The sequence below is a fragment of the Dipodomys spectabilis genome, unplaced genomic scaffold (genome assembly GCF_019054845.1).
Source record: "Dipodomys spectabilis isolate Male_0828 unplaced genomic scaffold, ASM1905484v1 ptg000108l, whole genome shotgun sequence".
In the NCBI taxonomy this organism is placed as follows: Eukaryota; Metazoa; Chordata; class Mammalia; order Rodentia; family Heteromyidae; genus Dipodomys; species Dipodomys spectabilis.
This window is the reverse complement of record NW_024870785.1, coordinates 16,784,733-16,805,041: the sequence shown is the minus strand read 5'-3', so window position 1 is coordinate 16,805,041 and position 20,309 is coordinate 16,784,733. Positions and strand designations below refer to the sequence as shown.

Sequence of the window (20,309 nt, the reverse complement as noted above, 5' to 3'; positions counted from 1 at the left end):
ACTGAAGTTTGGATATATATTATTGGCAGTGTAAGTTTAATTGGCAACACTGTTTTCTTTTATAATGGAACCTGAAATTGGTGTTACAACTTATAATTGGTAGTGTCTTCAATTTAATGCAGTAAAATACGTTATTGAGTTACCAAGCACTACTGTTCATGGAATTTGGAGTCTTATTAGATTGAAAATAGAATCAAAACTGCTTTAATTCATGTATGTACTATAATAAACATAATTTTATTTCTGTTACAGTACTTAAGTATGATTGACTTTTTGGAATCAATGGATTATATGTTTAGAAATGCTCATTATAGAAAATACAAGCCTTATTTACCACTCCATACCAATTGTCGACAATGGTAAGCTTGAATTTTTTATTTCATTTTTGAGAATCATAGGATTCTTAGAGTTAAGAAACATTTAAAGCTATCTAGTCCAGTTGTGTTTTTTTCAAACAGAGTCTTTTATATAGTTTGTATCTAATATTCTATTTCTGAATTTCTAGATTCTTAGGATTCAATAGTTTGAACATTAATTTTTTCCCCTTTTGGTAGTAGAGCTTAAACTCAAAGCTTCATGCTTGCTTGGCTTTCTTGCTCATAATGGGCATGACTACCTGAGCAGTGCTGGCCTTATGGCTTTTTTTTTCCTAGTCTTGCAGACTTTTCTACTTGGACTGGCTTTAAACCATGATCCTCTAATTTCAGGCTCCTTAGTAGCTGGAATTTATAGGCATGAGCCACCAACACCCATTTAACTTTAAGTGATTTTATCACTGTGAGCTTCATAGTGTATACATACATGAACAAAGATATTCGTGATGTTACTAGGCAATATAATCTTCAGACCATTGTAGTATATATGGGCTGTCAGTAACAAAAACTTTCTGTACAAAATCATACTTTCTGTATGATTTTGCTGTTTTGTGCCTATCATTTGTATTGGTATATCCTGTTTCTAGAGGGTTTCTTATTTAGTCTGTTTAAGGATGAAGATTGTACAGGGGACTTGGAATACACTGGAAGGCAATAAAGGATAGCATGGGGTCTCTAAAAAATCAAATCATTTACCTGCTTAAAAAAAACTTTGTAATCAGATTTACATTTAGAAATCTTTATTTTTTTTAGGTGGAAATATGCGATTGATTCTGTACTGGAAGTTCATATAAGAAGATATACACAGATGTGGTCTTGGAGTAACATAAAAAAGCATAGGCAGTTACTTAAGGAATATAAAATTGCATATAAAAACAAGCTAACCCAGACTAAAGTTCCAGAAGAATTGCAGAAACAAATTCAGGTATATTTTGTTGTTAGTGAGAACTGCGGTTTGTCTAATGTCCCCTTTATGCATGTTTGCAATCAGTGTATAGTTTTAGAACAGGATTCATCTTTCAGGCAGAATTTAATGAGAATGTGTAAAGTGTTATTTCTCATTTTTTACTTTAAAAAATTCCCCTTTCATCTATCCTAATATTAGATAAATAGAGTTATAACACCATATTTGGAGAAATGTGTGTTTGTATAGTAATATTTAGAAAATATCGCTAGTTTAAATGTTAATTAGATTTTATTTGTTTTGTTAGTGGTAGTCCCATTTATATGTTATAGCAGGTTTAAAAAATAGTTCAGAGGGCTGGGAAAGTGGCTCAGTGGTAGAGTACTTGCCTTGCATGCATGAGGCCCTGAGTTCGATTCCCCAGCACCACATAAGCAAAAAGAAAAAAAAAGCCGGAAGTGGCGCTGTGGCTCAAGTGGTAGAGCACTAGCCTTGAGCTGAAGAGCTGAGGGACAGTGCCCAGGCCCAGAGTTCAAGTCCCACACCCAGACCAAAAAAGAAAAAAAATAGTTCAGAGTATTATTTATAAAAGTAATTTTTACTCATTGACAAGTATTTTTTACTCATTGTCAAAAGATTGAAAATACTAGATACCTCATTCAAAATACTCTTTACAAATATTCTTGTGTTTATTTATGACTGAATTTTAATGGTCTCAGAAAAGTAATTTTAATACTATTAAATGAGGATTTACTTTATATGAAAAGTTAATTATTTTATGACAAAGTTAAAAGATTTAATACCCTAGTATTCAAATTTATAATTTCATTACATTGTAAGTACTGGAACGGGCTAGGTAAACCTGGAAAGGAGAGAGCAATGATTATGTTCTTACTTCCAACTATCTCTTTGTTTTATAGGACTTGGAGAAGAGTCTAGATGTTTTTAACATCATTTTAGCAAGGCAACAAGCACAAGTTGAGGTAATTATTTTTATAAGCATAAATTTCTCAAGGTACAGTTGTTGGAACAGAGAATATGAATATTTAAAAAGATATTTGCTACTGCTGTGGATTGCTCTTATGAAATAGTTGGAGAAGTGAATCACCAGAAGAAATAGATGACTTTAATCTTCCTTAAAGTGACTTTTATTTAATCTTGTTTAATTCTTTTCTAATTTATTTTGAATATTTTTATTAACTTTGTAGTTGCACAAAGGAGTTGCCATCCAACAAAGCAATTTATGAATCAGTGCATGTTGATTAACGTCATCCCTTTCAACACTCTCATCCATTCCTCCCAATCCACCCATTCCCTTACTTTTTTTTTTCCATTCCCTTTAAAAAATTTTTTAGGATATGTATTGACTTTTTTGCCATTTAACAAAGCACTTTATATGTTCAATACATCTTGATCTGTTTCATCCCTTCAATGTTTTCAACCCCCTTTGACACACCTCTTCCCTTATTTTTCTTAATTTTGTGGTATATGCAATGAATTCTTGATTGTATTCTCTCTCTTTTCCCCTCCATTTGTCTACCCTCTTACCTCTCTTCCTTTACCCTCTCTCCCCATTTTAAGTACCCATTTCCTGGCACAGCCTATATCAGAAAGTGAGGGTTTAAACTCTGTTTTATTCTTTTCTTTCCAGTCCTGGGGCTTGAACTCAGGACCTAAGCACTGTCCTTGAGCTTCTTTTGCTTAAGGCTAGCACTCTACCACTTAAGCCACAGTGCCAGTTCTGGCCTTTTCTGTTTATGTGGTATTGAGAAATCGAACCCAGGGCTTCATGCATGCTAGGCAAGCACTGTACTACTAAGGGGCATTCCCAGCACTTTGTTTAATTCTTAATACTGGTTACTATTGCCTAAAAATTGAAGAAGGAAGATTCCTTTTTGGGCAAAGTAGACCAAGAAGGATGGGTATATAAGAGAAGGCAATTATATTCATCCAAGATCACTATTTTTTCATTGTGATGGAAAGTGCATAGAACCGGAGAACTTAAACATAGGCTGAGGGTTGACTCCAGAGCTCATGACAAATGAGAAGGAAGTGAAAGCAAGAGAGAAATTTTAGAGAAAAAAATGAAAGTTTCCTTTATATATATGCATAATAGTATTAGAGAATATTTGAATGTATTTTTGGCTATATATGAAATATGCATAATAGTATTTTATCTATATGCATAATAGTATTAGAGAATATTTGAATGTATTTTTGGCTATATATGAAATATGCATATTTTACTTTGAAAAAGTTATAGTTACACAGGAAGTGGCAAAGATATTTTATAGAAGTCCTATGCACCCCTAATCCTTTTTCCCCAGTGGGTACATCTTTCATAATTTTAATAAAGTATCAGACCCCAAAATTTGACATTGGTATTATATTAATATGTAGTTTCTGATAGCTTTCATATTTTAAGTGATAATAGCTGAATTTGTAAAATAGTTCCACAGAAAAGTGTTTTTTTCCAAAGTTCTATTTTTGTTCACAGATTTGTCATTGTTTGAACTTAGTATTTTTGTGTGTTCTCATATTAATTCATCTCTGCCTTTTCTTAAAGTTTAACTTTTGAGGTTACTTTGAAATTTGTAACATGCCGATCACACTTTTAACCAAGATTTCAGCTACGGGCTTTTTTTTCTTTTAAAAAATTGTTTAGTTTAGAGTATTTGGTTTTCAGTTACTTTCTTTTTCAAAATCGTTTAGATTGGAACTCTGGTTGTATTTTCCTTGAAAGAACAAATAGTATTCATAGATTTAAAAGCCTCGGTGATAATACATTTGGTTGATGTCTTCTACTTATGAGCAGCTCAACCTCCGGTGTGAGTCTCTGCTGTTGAAGGGAACTCCTTTGTTGCCACCTTAGTGGTTCTGACCCCTGGATGCATACTAGACTCACTTGGGGAATGGCTATACCATCCTGATGCCTGGAATCTACTCCTTGAAGAATTCAGTGGTGGATGGTGGCGCTTCAATACAAGATTTTTTTTTTCTTAAGTACAGAAAGGGTTAAACATTACTAAGTTGAGGTCTTTATAATAGTAGATCTGTTGTTCAATTTCCTTTTGCAAATTCATACAGAGCTTGAATGTGTACTTAGTCTTTTATTTCTGTAATGGAGAGAATAGGTTTAATAAGTGAATATAATGTTTTTCTTTTACTTCTCTTTTGGATTCTTTTACTTCTTATCATGTAGATATTTTCAATGTATTATAAATTCACTGTCAATTTAAAGCACTTGATTTTCTAAGTGGGAAAGTAATTATTGAAGTGTACTTATTCAGGGAGGGAGGAGATAGAGCCTACATTACTTCTCCCATTCGTTTGTTTCCTTTCTTTTCTACTTTTTGGTCCCTCATCTAAAAAGTGGATAAAGGGAAGGAACAGTAGATAAACAAGGCAGGACTTATGGAGGAGACAGGATGAAATGAAACTTGAGGACTATTTCTATCTTTTAGCAATCCATTAATACATATGAATTCTGAAATATGGTTGTTTCAAATATGTTAAGTGTTGAAACATCTTTTTGTGGATTGTTTCATTGCTTTTCTTTAAGGAGGGTGCATTTTTATTAGCATATATTAATTGTACAAGAAGTTTTACTATGATATACATGCTATGTAATATACTTTGATCATATTTACCTACTGTTTCTCTTTTTTAATATATAATTTTTTGGGGGGGGTCCGGTCGTGGGGACTGAACTCTGGGCCTGGGCACTGTCCCTCAGCACTTCAGCTCAAGGCTAGCGCTCTACCACCTGAGCCACAGCGCCACTTCCGGCTTTTTTCTTTTTTGCTTATATGGTGCTGAGGAATCGAACCCAGGGCCTCATGCATGCAAGGCAAGTGCTCTACCACTGAGCCACCTTCCCAGTCCTAATATATAATTTTATTGTTACTATTATTAAAGTTTGTACAAAGAGGTTACTGTTTCATTAGTCAGTAGTGAGTACATTTCTTTTTGGACAGTGTTACCCCTTCCTTCGCTTTCTCTCAGTTTCCCCCTCCCGTCTCCTACCCACAAATTGCGTAGTTCATTTTTCACATGGAAATGGTTTGATTTTTGCAATGAGATTCTAGTGACTTCTTAAAAAATGAATGTATCAGAAAAATTTTACTTGAAACATTAACTGAATCGCTGAGGAAACAAAGCTTCCTCAAAATGCTATCAGTAGCACAGGTCTAAGGACATAAATTAATGGGGACTACATTAACAATGCTTGTGAGCATCATGTATGAAGGAATTGGCTGCCTTTCCACATTGATGTACTCTACATACAAGTGAAAAGAAGAGTTAGTATTGAATTAGTTTCTCATTTTTTTTTTTTTTTTTTAGGTGATTCGTTCTGGACAAAAACTAAGGAAAAAGTCATCTGATACAGGAGAGAAGCGTGGAGGCTGGTTTAGTGGGTTTTGGGGGAAAAAAGAGTCTAAGAAAAAAGATGAAGAATCATTGATTCCTGAAAGTAAGTGCTAAGCTAGGTATTATTATATATTGATAAAGGAAATACAAATTATATCTTGTCTTCTTAGTATAATAAACATATAAGCAAATGTGGCAGGCTCAATACATTCCTGTGATAGACCCTTTGATTTTCTTAAGAAAAATTATTTGTGTGAAATTGAAAATGTTAAAATTTAAAGGTCCCACATTTAACATTATTCCTCACTTTTACATGAATAATCACAGTTAAGTTTTGAAATTCATAGAGAATTTAATATGAGAACTAATTGCGTTAGTATTGTTTCTTACTTTTTCAAAACAGCACAAATATAAATGCATATAAGTAGTATGTTACAGGAAATTACCTCACAAGTTTTGCTTTAGCATTTCTGCTAGTTTGGTTTGACTGTAAAACTGAAGCAATGATGTCTTTAAGTGATTGTTTTTTCTTCATAGCTATTGATGACCTCATGACTTCAGAGGAAAAAGATAAACTCTTCACTGCTATTGGTTACAGCGAGAGCAGCTACAACTTAACTTTACCCAAGCAGGTAGTTCTTTGGGTGGCCTTCTCTGATTCATTTCATTGTGTTTTCTTGAGTGGATTTAAACAAGTCACTGACATTTTAAGTAACTAATGAAAATAACGTTTTTAGATTTTGCTTTATCATTTAATTTTTAAATGCTTCCAGTCAGGACTTAGTAATTACAGTTTCCTCTTCAACTTAGTTGCTTTGGGGAATATAAGAATAACCTAACAAGTAGTTATTATATGTTAAATTGCATATTTTAAAGGTTTTATTGTACAGTTTAACTCATAGATAGAAGAGTAAATGTTTATTGGTTAATTGAAAAGGGAATAGGTACGCAGTTTTTCAAGATTTAAAATACCACCATCATGGAAGTCCGTCCCTTCATTGTTTCTCCAAAGCTGACTTTTACTCTGATTTTTGTGGTAGTCATTTAAACTACAAACAATGTGATTTTATTTTTCCACGTCTTTTGTCTTACTGTAAGGAGATTTCTGAAATGCCTATTTTTTGGTGCCTGACCTGGTGGTTGTGAAATCTACCTCTGTTGTTGCGTATGATATATTTTTCTCATATTCATTGCTTTGTAGAATTGCATCATCTGAAAATACTAGAACTTACTTATGCCCTTGTTGATAAGTTTTGGGGTTAATTCTATTTTTTTGGTTTTTATATATAATACTGTTATGAAATTCCATTTCTTAGTGTTCTTAGGAAGTTTTCTGTACAGTAATTACTCATACCAGAATTGCTAGTTCATAGGATATGAACATATTTAATATTGGATTCTGTCTGTATTTAATGTTGGATTCTACTAGTTTTCCAGTGTGATAAAATATTTCCACCAATAGTATTTGGAGGGTCTCTTATCACTGAACTTGGAATTAGCACTGCTTTTGTTTTTGACACAGGCTCTTGCTATGTAGCTGAGGATGGCCTAGAATTCTACTATGTAGCTTACTTTGGCCCCAAACTTATGATTTCTCCTGAGTGTTGGGATTATAGTCATATGCTTCCAAATCATATATATATATATATATATATATATATATATGTATATATATATATATATATATATATATATATTTGTTTTTGTTTTTGAGGTTTGAGCTTAGGGCTTCCCATTTTTTCAGCACTCAACCACTTGAGCCATGCCTCTCCTGGTATTGATATGAGGAGGACTGTGTTCCAGGGCAGAAAACTTGAGACCTTCCCTGAAAAAAACTAAAACAAAAAGGGATGGGAAAGAGCAAAAAGGTTCTAGGTTGCTCCTTCTGAAGTTTTCCTTTGCTTCTAGTAGAAATGTATCTCCAGATTCCTTCTCCCTGATGGTTCTCAGTCCTCCTTCCAATCTGGACTTAGAAATTTTGGGGTGAGGGCTGGGAATATGGCTTAGTTGTAGAGTGCTTGCCTAGCATGCATAAAGCCCTGAGTTCAGTTCCTCAGTACCACATAAACAGAAAAAAGCCAAAAGTGGTGCTGCGGCTCAGGTGATACAGTGCTATTCTTGAGCAAAAGAAACTTAAGGACAGTGCCCAGGCTCTGAGTTTAAGCCCTAGGACTGGCAAAAAAAAACAAACCAAAAAACAAAAAATTGGGTCAGAATGTGTGTCTGTGTGTGTGGGTGTCATGTTAACTCTCCAAAGTTAACAGGCAGAGACATTCTTTATAGTTTCCTTCAGTCAGAGAACTGGTCAGAAACATAGTTTGCTTTAGTGAAAGCTACTTAATTGAATCTCTCTGGTATAAAATGTGTTATTGTTCTTTCATTATTACCTTTAAAACAGAAGACAATTAAAGGTTTGATCTTTTGTAAATGTCCTATTTAAGAAGAGAGTTTCATCAAATTTTCTACTGTTATACATTTAGGGTAGAATCTACTATGCTCAGTTGGATCTTTTCATAATTCATCATACTTAATTAATTATTAAAGTCTCTAAACCAGCAATTTTCATTTCTTTTTTTAGTATGTTGCCCATATAATAACCCTGAAGTTAGTAAGCACCTCTGTCATAATAAGGGAAAATAAAAATATCCCGGAAATACTAAAAATCCAGATAATTGGCTTGGGTACTCAAGTGTCTCAGCGACCAGGAGCTCAAGCTATGAAGTAAGTTTTAAAACATTATTTTACCTTTTATTTTTAATTTGATTTTAGGCCAAAAATATAAAATGAAAAATACAAAAATTATAAAACTGACTAATAATAGCTCTTCTTTAATTTTTTTGTGTATGACTGGCTAGCCATTTTATATTTTCTTATTGTACATTTGTTCTGTCCCTCTTCTTTTTTTTTAGTGTTCATTTTTATACGTTTTTATTGTAAAGATACTGTACAGAGGGGTTACAGTTATATGAGCAAGGTAATGAGTACATTTCCTATCAAGCATTGTTACCTCCTCCTTTGTTTTCCCCTACCATCCCTTCCCTCCCACCTCCACAACTACATGCCCCCCCACCCCCCGTCCTATATTGTAAAGTTCGTTTTCAACTTAGTGTCTTGTGCATCTCATTGTTACAGTGGGTCAACCTGTATCCCTATTTAAGCATTTTGTTTTTTCCCTTCCTCTTCCCAAATTAGAGAAGTGTATATACAAGATGCAGGGCACTGACATCAAATACAGTGAAAACGGGTTATACGGTGGGGGAGGAACATACAAAGAAACAAAAAAAAATCACATGGTACATTGTAAATACATTAGAAACAATAGCAAGAAAGATAAAACCACTTGTGTCCCTATCTTGGGGTTCATTTCACTTAACATCTTTTCTGGTCATATGTACATAGCTTTTGACCTTTTCTGCTTGTCCCAGATATATACTAGTTATTGCAAATAAGGGCATGGGACCTATGTTTCTTTGGGCCTGGCTTACCTCACTTAATATAATTTTTCCAAGTCTTTCCATTTCCTAACAAATGGGGCAATGTCATTCTTTCTGATAGAGGCATAGAATTCCATTGTATATGTGTGTATGTGCATATATATATATATGCACACATATATATATATATGCATATATATATATACGCACACACACACACCATATTTTCTTGATCCATTCATCTACTGAGGGGCATCTGGGTTGGTTCCATACCTTAGCTATGGTAAACAATGTTGCAATAAACATAGTTGTGCTGGTAGCTTTAGTATGGTCTTGGTGTGATCATTTGGGTAAATGCCCAAAAGTGGGATTGCTGGGTCATACACTTAACTCTATGTGTAGTCTTTTGAGGAACCTCCATACTACTTTCCAAATGCAGTAGAGTTCCCTTCTGGCCATGTCCCCTCTAGCATCTGTTGATTATAGCCATTTTAACTGGGGTGAGGTGGAATCTCAATGTTGTTTTGATTTGCATTTCTTTTATGACTAGAGAGGTTGAGTATTTCTTCATATGTCTATTGGCCATTCTTATTTCCTCTTCAGAGAAGTTTCTCTTTAAGTCTTTAGCCCACTTATTTATTGGGCAATTGTTTCTTTGAGGATTTGTTGTTGGGGGATTTAATTTTCTATCCCTCTTTTTTACTTCACAGCATTTTTTTGGGCTGGTATTTTATTTATAGCCTTCATACTGTGAAAGTATGCATGTATACTCTTAAGTTTTTGTTTCCAAAGAGTTTGTGTTGTAGTTGATAAGAGAGGATATGCAGACAATTAATCATTTCACAACTGTCTAACATTGGACAGCTAAAGTAGGGAAGGGCTATGATGAAATATGGCTTTGTTGGTACTTCACAGGCTCAGTTGTGTGAGAGAGTAACCAAGGCAGGAGGAAGCTTAAGCCAAGTGGAAAGCACTGGGCAAAACAGGGATGAGAGGTAGAAGGGGTTGAGAGTGGTTTAGGGAACAGGAGACGTGTTCAAAGGAAAGTTTGTGGTTTAACCCATTATATTACAGTGTATCTGATTGTATCCTTTTTCTTCATTGGATTGTAGGGTAGAAGCAAAACTAGAGCACTGGTATATAACTGGTCTGAGGCAACAAGATATTGTACCATCCCTTGTAGCTTCAATTGGTGACACTGCATCATCCTTGCTTAACATTGAGTTTGAAACCAATCCAGAGAACAGTCCTGCTGATCAGACTCTAATTGTTCAATCTCAGCCTGTGGAGGTCATCTATGATGCTGTAAGTACAAGGAGAAAGTGACTCTTAAAACTACCTGCATTCTCATGTATGGTATTCCTTTTCCTTGTTTATCTTTAACATGAGCTAAAAGATAATAATATTCCTAACAAGTTTTTCTTCTTTAAAAAGCACGACCCAGTTTGCAGTTACTTTACTTTTTTAATGTGCACTAAGAAGAGATGTTCTGTCATAAGATTGTCTCTACAAGTAAAAATTTACAAGTTTTCCATACTGAAAAATCCATGTTTGGTGTATCACCTGTTCCTAAGTAGCTCACATTGAATACTCAGATTCCTTATTTTCATTTTGCTTTTGATGTTTGGGATGATCTTAAGGAGCCTTAGGAAGGACACAAAAATTTCAGATGCTTACATGGTCATGTAGGTGTTGCTGAAAATGCTAGCTCAAATTCTGAATCCTCCACTTTGCATTTTACTCAGCCTGTCTTCACCTTCATCCACCATTAACAAGGTGGCATTGCTTACTACTCACTGCCTCAGTTATAACTGGCCTCACCTTGGGGTGTGTTTTTGTTTTTTAATTTTTTTATTGTTATTATAAAGGTGATGTACAGAAGTGTTACAGTTTCATAAGTCAGATAATGGTTACATTTCTTTTTGGATAGTGCCACTCCTCTCATGTGTTTTCACTTTCAGTCAGCTGAGTTCATGGTGTGTGGGGTAGGTATTATGTAAAGAACGAGAAATCACATGTTCTCTAGTATGAAAGACAAAACTTACGTTGTGTAAAATGCACAAATCAAAATTTATCATGTTTAGCAATTTTAAGTATGGATTGGTAGTTTTAGTATAATCACACTGTTATACAACTAATTTCCAGAACTTTTTTCATCTTGCAAAATTTGATTTTTTTATATTTTTTATATTTAAGTTTTATATATAGGTAAGAGTAAATAGCTTTCTTTTTATTTCTTTTCTAAACTTCAAAGGATGAGATAATCCAATTGTTACTGAAAAGTGTAATTTTACCCTCGGACTAACTCAAGGTTAAAACTAGAAGTAATGTCCGATGCTGTTCCACATGCACTGTAGAATGTATTTGCCTCAGTATTGACATGTATACATTGGCTGCCTCTCCAGTGGGCTTATATGGCTTTTCCTTTCTCAAGATTTTCTCACTCTGATAGAGGCAGTAAAACAAAATATCTTGGGTTTCTTAGTTCAGAGCCAAACCTATTTAGAATATGAACCCTTAAAATTTATAATATAGAAAGGATCATGCATGCCTTTTTATATTTTGAAATTCTTTTGTAGAAAACCATCAATGCAGTGGTTGAATTCTTTCAATCAAATAAGGGGTTGGATCTGGAACAAATAACATCAGCTACTTTAACAAAGCTGGAAGAAATTAAAGAGAAAACAGCTACAGGTAAAGAATTTGAGTGTTTAAGCATCAATTAAACTTTAAACATGTTATCTATTACAAAAGTTTTATTTAAAGCAATATAGATTCTTTTTTTTTCCCTCTCTGTTTTAAACTTGGGCAGCACCCCATAGTAGCATTGGCTTACATAAAATCGAATATCCTTGCTAGACTGAATGACAAAGAGGGTGCAAATAATTCTACCTGTGTCACATTCATGTGCCTTGAATGAGATTGACTGAGGAGGAATGCAGAGCCCAGTTCTTTAGAAGCTGGAGTACTGTGTGGCCCTAGTTTTAAAGATAGGTGTTTATGTATAATGTAGCCTCCGAATGCCAGCCAACTGTTTTTTGTTTTTTTTCCCTAATGTAGTTGCTTAATGAGGGAAAAAATCATTCCTTCCCTAAATAAAATACTTTCCTGTATTATGTTATCATCTGATTGCTTTTCATTGATTTTTATGCAGTTTTCATTTCATGATAATTAAGAATGCTGAATTAATTTAATTTGCGAGATGAGATGACATTCTTTCATATTTTTTCAAATAAAATTCTTAAAAAGTCTGGGCACTAGTGGTTCTTGACTATAATTCTAGCTACTTCAGGAGACTGAGATCTGAGAATTATTATTTGAAGTCAGCTCAGACAGGAGAGTCTGTGAGACATATCTCCAATTAACCATTAAAAAACCAAAAGTGGAGCTGTGGCTCAAAGGTTGAGTTCTAGCTCTGAGCAAAAAAGCTCAGAGACAGCGTCTAAGCCCTGAGTTCAAGCCCCAGTGCTGGTGTGTGTACACACACACACACACACACACACACACACACACACACACACTCACTCACTCACTCACTCACTCACTCACTCTATTTGTTAATGTATGAGGACGTATTTCAATATGACCATCTATCTAATCTTTCTTTTTCTTTTTAATTTGGCCTTCTGTAGGGCTCACGCACATGATTGAAACTCGAAAAGTTCTTGATTTAAGGATAAACCTAAAACCTTCTTATCTAATAATTCCACAGACAGGTTTTCACCATGAAAAGTCAGATCTTCTTGTTTTAGATTTTGGTACATTTGAGGTAAGTATATATGCATTTTTGTGTACCCATCTTTAATCCGTTTGGTAGCTAGGTATCTGGTAACTGTTTATTTTTTCCCCCTCATAATTAAAAAATACCCTAGATTTATGTTCAAGGCCAGCTTAGTATATTTCTTATATGTTGTATGGCTATTAACATAACAAAAATAAACCAGAATTTTCTGTAATGGTAGGTGATTTGACATTGATTACTTCGGTCTTTTCCTAGTTGGACAGAAGCAGTTTTAGTTTTCATGGTTTACAGAGTTTATTTATCCAGCTTCATTTGATGCTTACATTTTTGACAATAGAAACTATATAAATATGAATATTCACACATATACATACATACATATATATATATATATATACATGTTTTATCATCAGTGTCTAGAATAAATCTTGGATTTTGAATTTTGACTTTTCATGGAACTCAAGCCTTGGTGAAAGGCAAAGATTTCCAAAAAGTGAATCTAGATTCCATTGTGAAGTGGATAAAGGAGGTGAAATTAGAATCAGATGCTTTCATGGCATAGTGGAAAAAGGATCTAAGCTCTGCTGTTCATGGAGAAGAGTACAATATTGGAAGTAGGAGACCTGAGCCATAAGTGGCAATGTCTGCTGAGGGCCAAGAAGAGGAAAAGTTACATTTCTAGACAGGTTGAGGCAGATAGCTAGTTAATCAGCGAAAATGTGCTCAATACCTATTCGTCTAATGTAATAGAGCTGTATACTAGAGTACTGTACTCACAGTAAACTATTTACAAACTCAATAAATTAAGCACAATATGTATTCATAAAGAATATTTTTCTCACTTGAGTTGGGTTTTCAGAAAAGGCAACTTAAGTATGTTGATATTAATGCTTTTCTCTTACGAAAAAAATTTCCCCTCCATTTTAGCTCAACAGTAAAGATCAGGGTGTACAGAAGACTACTAATTCATCTCTGGAGGAAATAATGGATAAAGCTTATGATAAGTTTGATGTAGAAATCAAGAGTGTGCAGCTACTTTTTGCAAGAGCAGGTAAACCACTAGTTACCTTTGCAGATGTTCAGCTTAGACTGAGTAGCTTTGGTAATATATGTATATATATTTGTGCATGTATATCAACTCTGATAGCTGTTTTACTTATGTATCTTGCTAGTTACTTTAAAAAACTAAATAGAAGCTTTTCAAATCATTGTCATAGTTATATACAGAAAGGGAAATTTGCCTAGCCATTTAGGGTATCTAACACCATTTGAACTTAAGCCTTTTTATGGCATATGTCTTTTTAACAATGAAACTTAGGAGAACACAAAACAGAAGTTGCAGTTAGTGCAGGTTCCTTTGTGTAGATACCTGAGAAAAAGAGATCTATAAAATAGTATAGGTCGGGCTTCCCTAATCCAAAAGGCTTAAACTTGAAATTTGCCAAAATTCATAACTTTTTGAAAATTAATATATTGCTGCAAGATTTCTTCATCTGATCTTTTCTGACAGGTACTGTCAAAATGTAGATACACTAGATACACTTCATAAAATTACTTTCAAGCTGACCACTGGTGGGCTTTTGTGCCTGTAATCCTAGATACTCAGGAGGCTGAGATCTAAGGATTGCAGTTCAAAGCCAGACCAGGCAGGAAAATGAGAAACTCTTTATCTCCTATAAACTACTCAGTAAAAGTCAAAATTGGTGCTATGGCTCAAGTGGTGAAATGCTAGCCTTGAGCAGAAGTTCTGGGACAGCACTCAGGCCCTGAGTTCAAACCCCAAGACTGATACAACAATAAAAAAATTACTTTCAAGATAAATATATACTATATATGAAACACAAATGACTTTTGTGTTCTGACTTAGGTTTCATCCCCAATATATCTCATCATATGTATCTAAGTGTTCTCAAATCCAAAATACAAGACAGGCAGCTCTGGTCTTAAAATATCATTGAAGAAATGATATTCTACCTGTAGGTACACTATTAAAAAAACTTAAAGATAATTTATTTTCTAAAAGCTTTGGTGCATTTATTATTTATGTATAAATTTTTTGGTTCCTTATACTTCTCTAGTTTCTAGAAGCAATATTAACTACCTTTGAAAATATTTATATATATCTGAATATATATTTATTAAATATTTATTATATATACAAATACACTCAAAGATATTTAATAAATTACACATATTCAGTGATATATATTACTGGGTATGCCTTTATTATATATACCTCAAAGATATTTAATGTATATTTAATTATGTGTATATGTATATAAATATATATTTATTAAAATGTGAAGGTGGAATTTTCTGTTAATGTCTGTATACTTGGACCCTATTAATTGTAGTGAAGTAATTACACACCATTAAACCTGCCTTTTGTTGTGTATATACTTACAAAGATTTACAAGATGATCAGACATTTCTGTGAATAAAGATCTGCATAAAATTTGTTCTGTTATCCACTGGGAAATCAACCATTAGTATCTTCTTTTTTGAAGAATAATACTACTGAACAGTTTTGTCATAAAATCTTTCCTGATAAAGTTAATGTTCTTAAAATTATGTGCTAAGCTAGTACAATTATGCTTAGTAGGAACATAAGCCTCTTCTTTTCCTTTTGTTCTGCCCCTTCCCCCTTTCTCTGTAATCATCACCTTGATTACTGATTAAGGAATTGACATAATAAGTTCCATTTTTCCCCTATGTTTGTTTTGAAATACAAGATTTTGTCATTTATATGTTCTTCACATAGCTAGAATCTTTTTTTATCTATTCGATTTCTGTTAAAATATAGGTTATTAAATTTATGAAAAGTAATGTTGGTAATCGTAGAGTCTGTAACTATTTTCTATTAACAGTGAGTGTTCTTTTGTAGAATATCAGACAAATTTTTTAAAAGCTGCTTCATATTCAAATTTCTTTTTAAAGAGGAAAACTGGAGAAAGTACCGATTTCAGCATCCATCAACTATGCATATATTGCAACCCATGGATATTCATGTTGAGTTGGCCAAGGCAATGGTAGAAAAAGACATTAGAATGGCCAGGTAATGTATTCATTTCTTTTGCATCAGAAATCAAAAATGTAAAAATTTGCACCTATTACAATTTTAAGGACACAATATATAGTCATATTGTATTTTTAGATTTAAAGTATCAGGAGGACTTCCTTTGATGCATGTGAGAATTTCTGATCGGAAGATGAAAGATGTGCTGTGTTTAATTAACAGTATACCTTTGCCACAGAAATCATCTGCCTCTTCTCCAGAGAGACAGGTAAATGAACATAATAGAAATGTCAAGTATCTCTCTTGTTCAGAAAGCTACAGTTTTAGGGTAGTTTTGGAAGATTTTGTTTTAAAGGCAAGCTTTGTAACCAAAGGGACCAAAAATGAAAGGAAATTGCTTTCAAATTGTAAACTGTACTTTATATCAAAGTAGAAATACAAACCTGTAGAGTAAAATTGCAAAATAGTTCAATATAATTTTAATTTGAATATTGTTTATATCATAAAAATGTTTTGCTTCCATTTATTTTTAAATGAAATGAGAGGGTTACTGATGGTGATACCATTTTTCATGGTATTGCCTGTGATAAGTTCTTTTATATTGTTACCTACAACAGTTACAAGATGTGCAATGATGAATGAGACTTAGCTACTAGACTTGTACATCCTTGCATATTTATAAATGTAATCTTTAAATTTTTACAAATTTCATTTGACTGTGTTAGATTTGTGGATAGTGTATCTTTTCATCTCTCTTTATTCTCTATTTTCAGTCTCATGTGTGTGTATATATTTATGTATATATATTTATCCTGTGAAATTAGTATTTTTAGGAAAGCTTTTTAATCTTGCTAGGTTTCCTCAATTCCTGTTATTTCTGTTGGGACGAAAGGTCTACTTAACACCTCACTTTTACTAGATGGCCTAGAATCAGGTAAGGAATGTAAAATTTTGTTCCTCTGTTAAATTGAGCCAATTGATTATTATATATAGAGAGAATTTTCAGCAAATTAAAAAAATTCTGAAAACATAGTGATTTACTGTTTCTAATTCTAATTGTGCTACTTACTACTCAGCTAAACAGTGTGATTTTAAGTCACTTTTTATGCTCAAATATCTTACTGGAGAAATAAAAAATGTGTGTGTATGTGTTTGTATTTTCTAACTAGCAGTACATAAGATTTTTAAGCTACTGTTAGCTTTTATATCTTTTTTTTTTCAGACGCTTTGTTTATTTAAAAGATAATATTTCACAACAGAAAAGCATACCAATTCAAACATCAAGCTGTTCATTTGGAAATATCTAAATTTATTTGGACATTCAGTGGTTCACAGAACAAATTTGAAAGTTTAGCTTGAACTAAAGAGTAACTGTAAGACTTTGTGAGAAAAAATATTCAAATGATATGCAAACAGTGGGTTTTTGTTCTCGTATTGCTCCCATTTCTAGGTGATCTTTTTAACAGCTTAGTCTAGCTGATTTCACAAAGTAATCTCACACTAGAATATAAACTTCATAAAATCAAGACCAAGGAGCAATCCTGGCTAGGGTGATACTCTTAGTGACTGATGTGTCCTATCACATGGTAGCTGAAGCCCAGTAGATGTTTTATTGAATAGTAAGTGAATAAGGAAAAAAAAAGAAGCACTGAAGAAATGATAATAACATCATTTGATTTTAAATTTTATTCTTATATGCTAGGTAGTTTCACTTTGAGACTTTAAAAAACATTCCAATTATTTTAAAGCTGAATATTTATATCTAAAAATGAGTTTTGGTAGGTTAAGATTTGAATGTTTCTTCTCTAAGTTTTCAATAGTTGTCTCAGGTCAAATGAACATCTTTTCTTTTAGAGTCTGATGATGAGTATTTTGATGCTGAAGACGGAGACTCACAGACTGTTAAAAGTACAAAAGGGTCAGAAATAAAGAAGGCTGCAGAGGTTCCAAATGAGGAACTCATTAATCTTCTTCTCAAGTTTGAAATTACAGAAGTATGTTCATTTTTTGTCTATAAATATGTTCTTCTTCACTATTTTAGGCTAGACCTAAACTTCAAGAATATTAAAATTTACTTCATCTCCCCTGTGTATATTTATGTAAACATACAATGTACATTCATATATATATATATATACACATATATATATGTGTATATATATATGTATATATATATATATATATATATATATATAAAAGAATGATTGGTAGTACATCTATTGTGGAAGAACTCGACTGTTTTGAGTTGTTTGGGGGTTTTTCTATTATGTTTATTTTTTTCATTTCACTATTGATATTAGTATTAGACATTAATATTTTTGCTTCTGTTTTTGAGGATTTTTTCTTATCGACTTTAAAAGTTATGTAGAAGCTGGGTGCCGGTGGCTCACGCTTGTAATCCTAGCTATTCAGGAGGTTGAGATCTGAGAATCCAGGTTCAAAGCCAGCCCTAGCAGGAAAGTCCATTAGATTCTTATCTCCAAGTTAACCACCAGAAGTGGCACTGTGGCAGAGCACTCACCTTCAAAAGAGCTTAGGGATAGCACTCAGACCCCCAGTTCAAGACCAATGACTGACAAAAAAAAAAAGTCATATAAAAGAAGAGATTTTGAAAGATGTTCACAGTATATAATTATTTGAGGTGAAAATTATTTGAGATGATAAAACCACGGGCATTATGATTCCACTTAAAATTATACATGTATATATATGTATATATATAGAGAGAGAGATACACACATATTCTTTGATAGTGCTCATCTCTGGGTTGGTAGAAGGATTGTTTTTCATTTTGCCTTTTTGATTTTCCACATACTCCACATTTTATAATGAATTTGTATTACTTTGATAATGAAGCACAAATGATACAAAGTAGAGAAGTTTCTTATTAACTATATACCAAGGTGAAAACCTATCCTAAAATACTAGAAATGCCAGGTTTGTCTGTAATCTCAGTAATTTAGGAGATGGAGATCCAGAATTCTAGAAGATGAAGATGAAAATTTTTGTTATTTATAAGAAAGACTCAGATTTCTCAACTTATTGGCTGTGCTCTTCTTTTAGGTAATCTTGGAATTTACGAAACAACAGAAAGAAGAAGAAACAATTCTAGTATTTAATGTTGCTCAGTTAGGAACAGAGGCTACAGTGAGAACTTTTGACTTAACTGCAGTGTCGTATTTAAAGAAAATCAGTTTGGATTACTATGAAATTCAAGGTAATAGCTATAAAAAATAAAAATAAAAGCCAATAATAAAAGTAGCAGTTTTGAATAATAGCAAACATTGTTCTAAAAACTTTATGAGTAGTAACTCAATTCTTACACCAATGCTGTGAGGTAGGTAGTGGTAGTATCTCATAAGTAACTAAGGCACAGATTGATTATGTAATTTACTCTTGGTTAACAACTAATAAGTGGTGAATTATGATTAACATCCTAGTAGTCTGGCCTGAGGATCTAATGTTCTCAACTCTTGTGATCTCTTGCCTCAGAGTCCACATAAATCCCCTTGAAAAAGAGAGTATCTATCCCATTTTACAAAGAAAGCCTGAATAATGTATTGATTGTCATGTATCAAATGAATACCTTGGTCTTTATACTAACTAGTGTTTATATATCACAAGAAGTACTTTTTCTTTTTCTTTTTTTATTGGTTGTGGATCTTGAACTCTGGACCTACGCACTGTCCCTGAGCTCTTCAACTCAAGGCAAGTGCTCTACCACTTGAGCCACATTGCCAATTTCAGTGTTCTCAGATCTCACCTCTTGAGTAGCTAGGATTATAGGCGTGAGCCACTGGCGCCCAGCTAAGAAGTGCTTTTTATAAAAATAAAATTGGTAGTATGCAAGTTAATCTTTTAAGAGCTTTTACAGTTTACTCATTTTAAGATCTATGTGCTCAGATATTTGAGGCATGAAATATAGATTAATTTGTCATAATTAAAATCCATTTATAATTTGTCTAATGCTTTAAGTCAAATATGAAGACCTGTATTTTGTATTAAAAATAACTTTTTTAACATGTGCATTACAGAAAACATATAAGAAACAAAGAACAAAGTATTACTGTCACAAGCAGTTTATAAGTTTTTTAAATAGGAGAGAAGTAATGTCTTACATTATTAACTTTTGGTAGGCAGCTTGTTAAGCTATAATTTACATTACTGTTTTGGAGGAAAGATATAGATAATAAATTTTAGGGTGTTTTTCTTTAAGGAAATTTAAACCTTGGAGCTCAAGGGAAAATTCGGACATGCCTCAGAAGCAGGGGTTGTAAAACTAAACACAGTCAAAGATTGGTGAGGTGATGAAATAGTCATTTCTCCCCTACACAGCTTTTAGCGGCACACCTGCACGAGACATAGAGGACAGTGGGAATGCCATTTGTTTTTAGCTACAGCATAAGTGTAAGTTCATAAAACTTGAGATTACATCAGGATGTTCGAAATTATTCCAACCTAACTTCCT

General features: G+C 33.2%; 1 protein-coding gene across 2 annotated transcripts in view; it reads left to right on the top strand.

Annotated features, from left to right (window-relative positions):
* The window catches only part of Vps13c (vacuolar protein sorting 13 homolog C), a 148,504-nt gene that overhangs the window by 38,285 nt on the left and 89,910 nt on the right, over positions 1 to 20,309 (top strand). For both annotated transcript variants that reach the window (XM_042687770.1, XM_042687771.1), the window contains exons 12-26: positions 253 to 359; positions 1,128 to 1,299; positions 2,199 to 2,261; positions 5,623 to 5,752; positions 6,187 to 6,281; positions 8,228 to 8,370; positions 10,196 to 10,388; positions 11,663 to 11,777; positions 12,716 to 12,852; positions 13,753 to 13,876; positions 15,763 to 15,880; positions 15,980 to 16,109; positions 16,697 to 16,775; positions 17,696 to 17,835; positions 18,905 to 19,058. In XM_042687770.1, the coding sequence (XP_042543704.1) occupies positions 253 to 359; positions 1,128 to 1,299; positions 2,199 to 2,261; positions 5,623 to 5,752; positions 6,187 to 6,281; positions 8,228 to 8,370; positions 10,196 to 10,388; positions 11,663 to 11,777; positions 12,716 to 12,852; positions 13,753 to 13,876; positions 15,763 to 15,880; positions 15,980 to 16,109; positions 16,697 to 16,775; positions 17,696 to 17,835; positions 18,905 to 19,058 (1,900 nt within the window). The remainder of the gene's footprint in view (positions 1 to 252; positions 360 to 1,127; positions 1,300 to 2,198; positions 2,262 to 5,622; positions 5,753 to 6,186; positions 6,282 to 8,227; positions 8,371 to 10,195; positions 10,389 to 11,662; positions 11,778 to 12,715; positions 12,853 to 13,752; positions 13,877 to 15,762; positions 15,881 to 15,979; positions 16,110 to 16,696; positions 16,776 to 17,695; positions 17,836 to 18,904; positions 19,059 to 20,309) is intronic.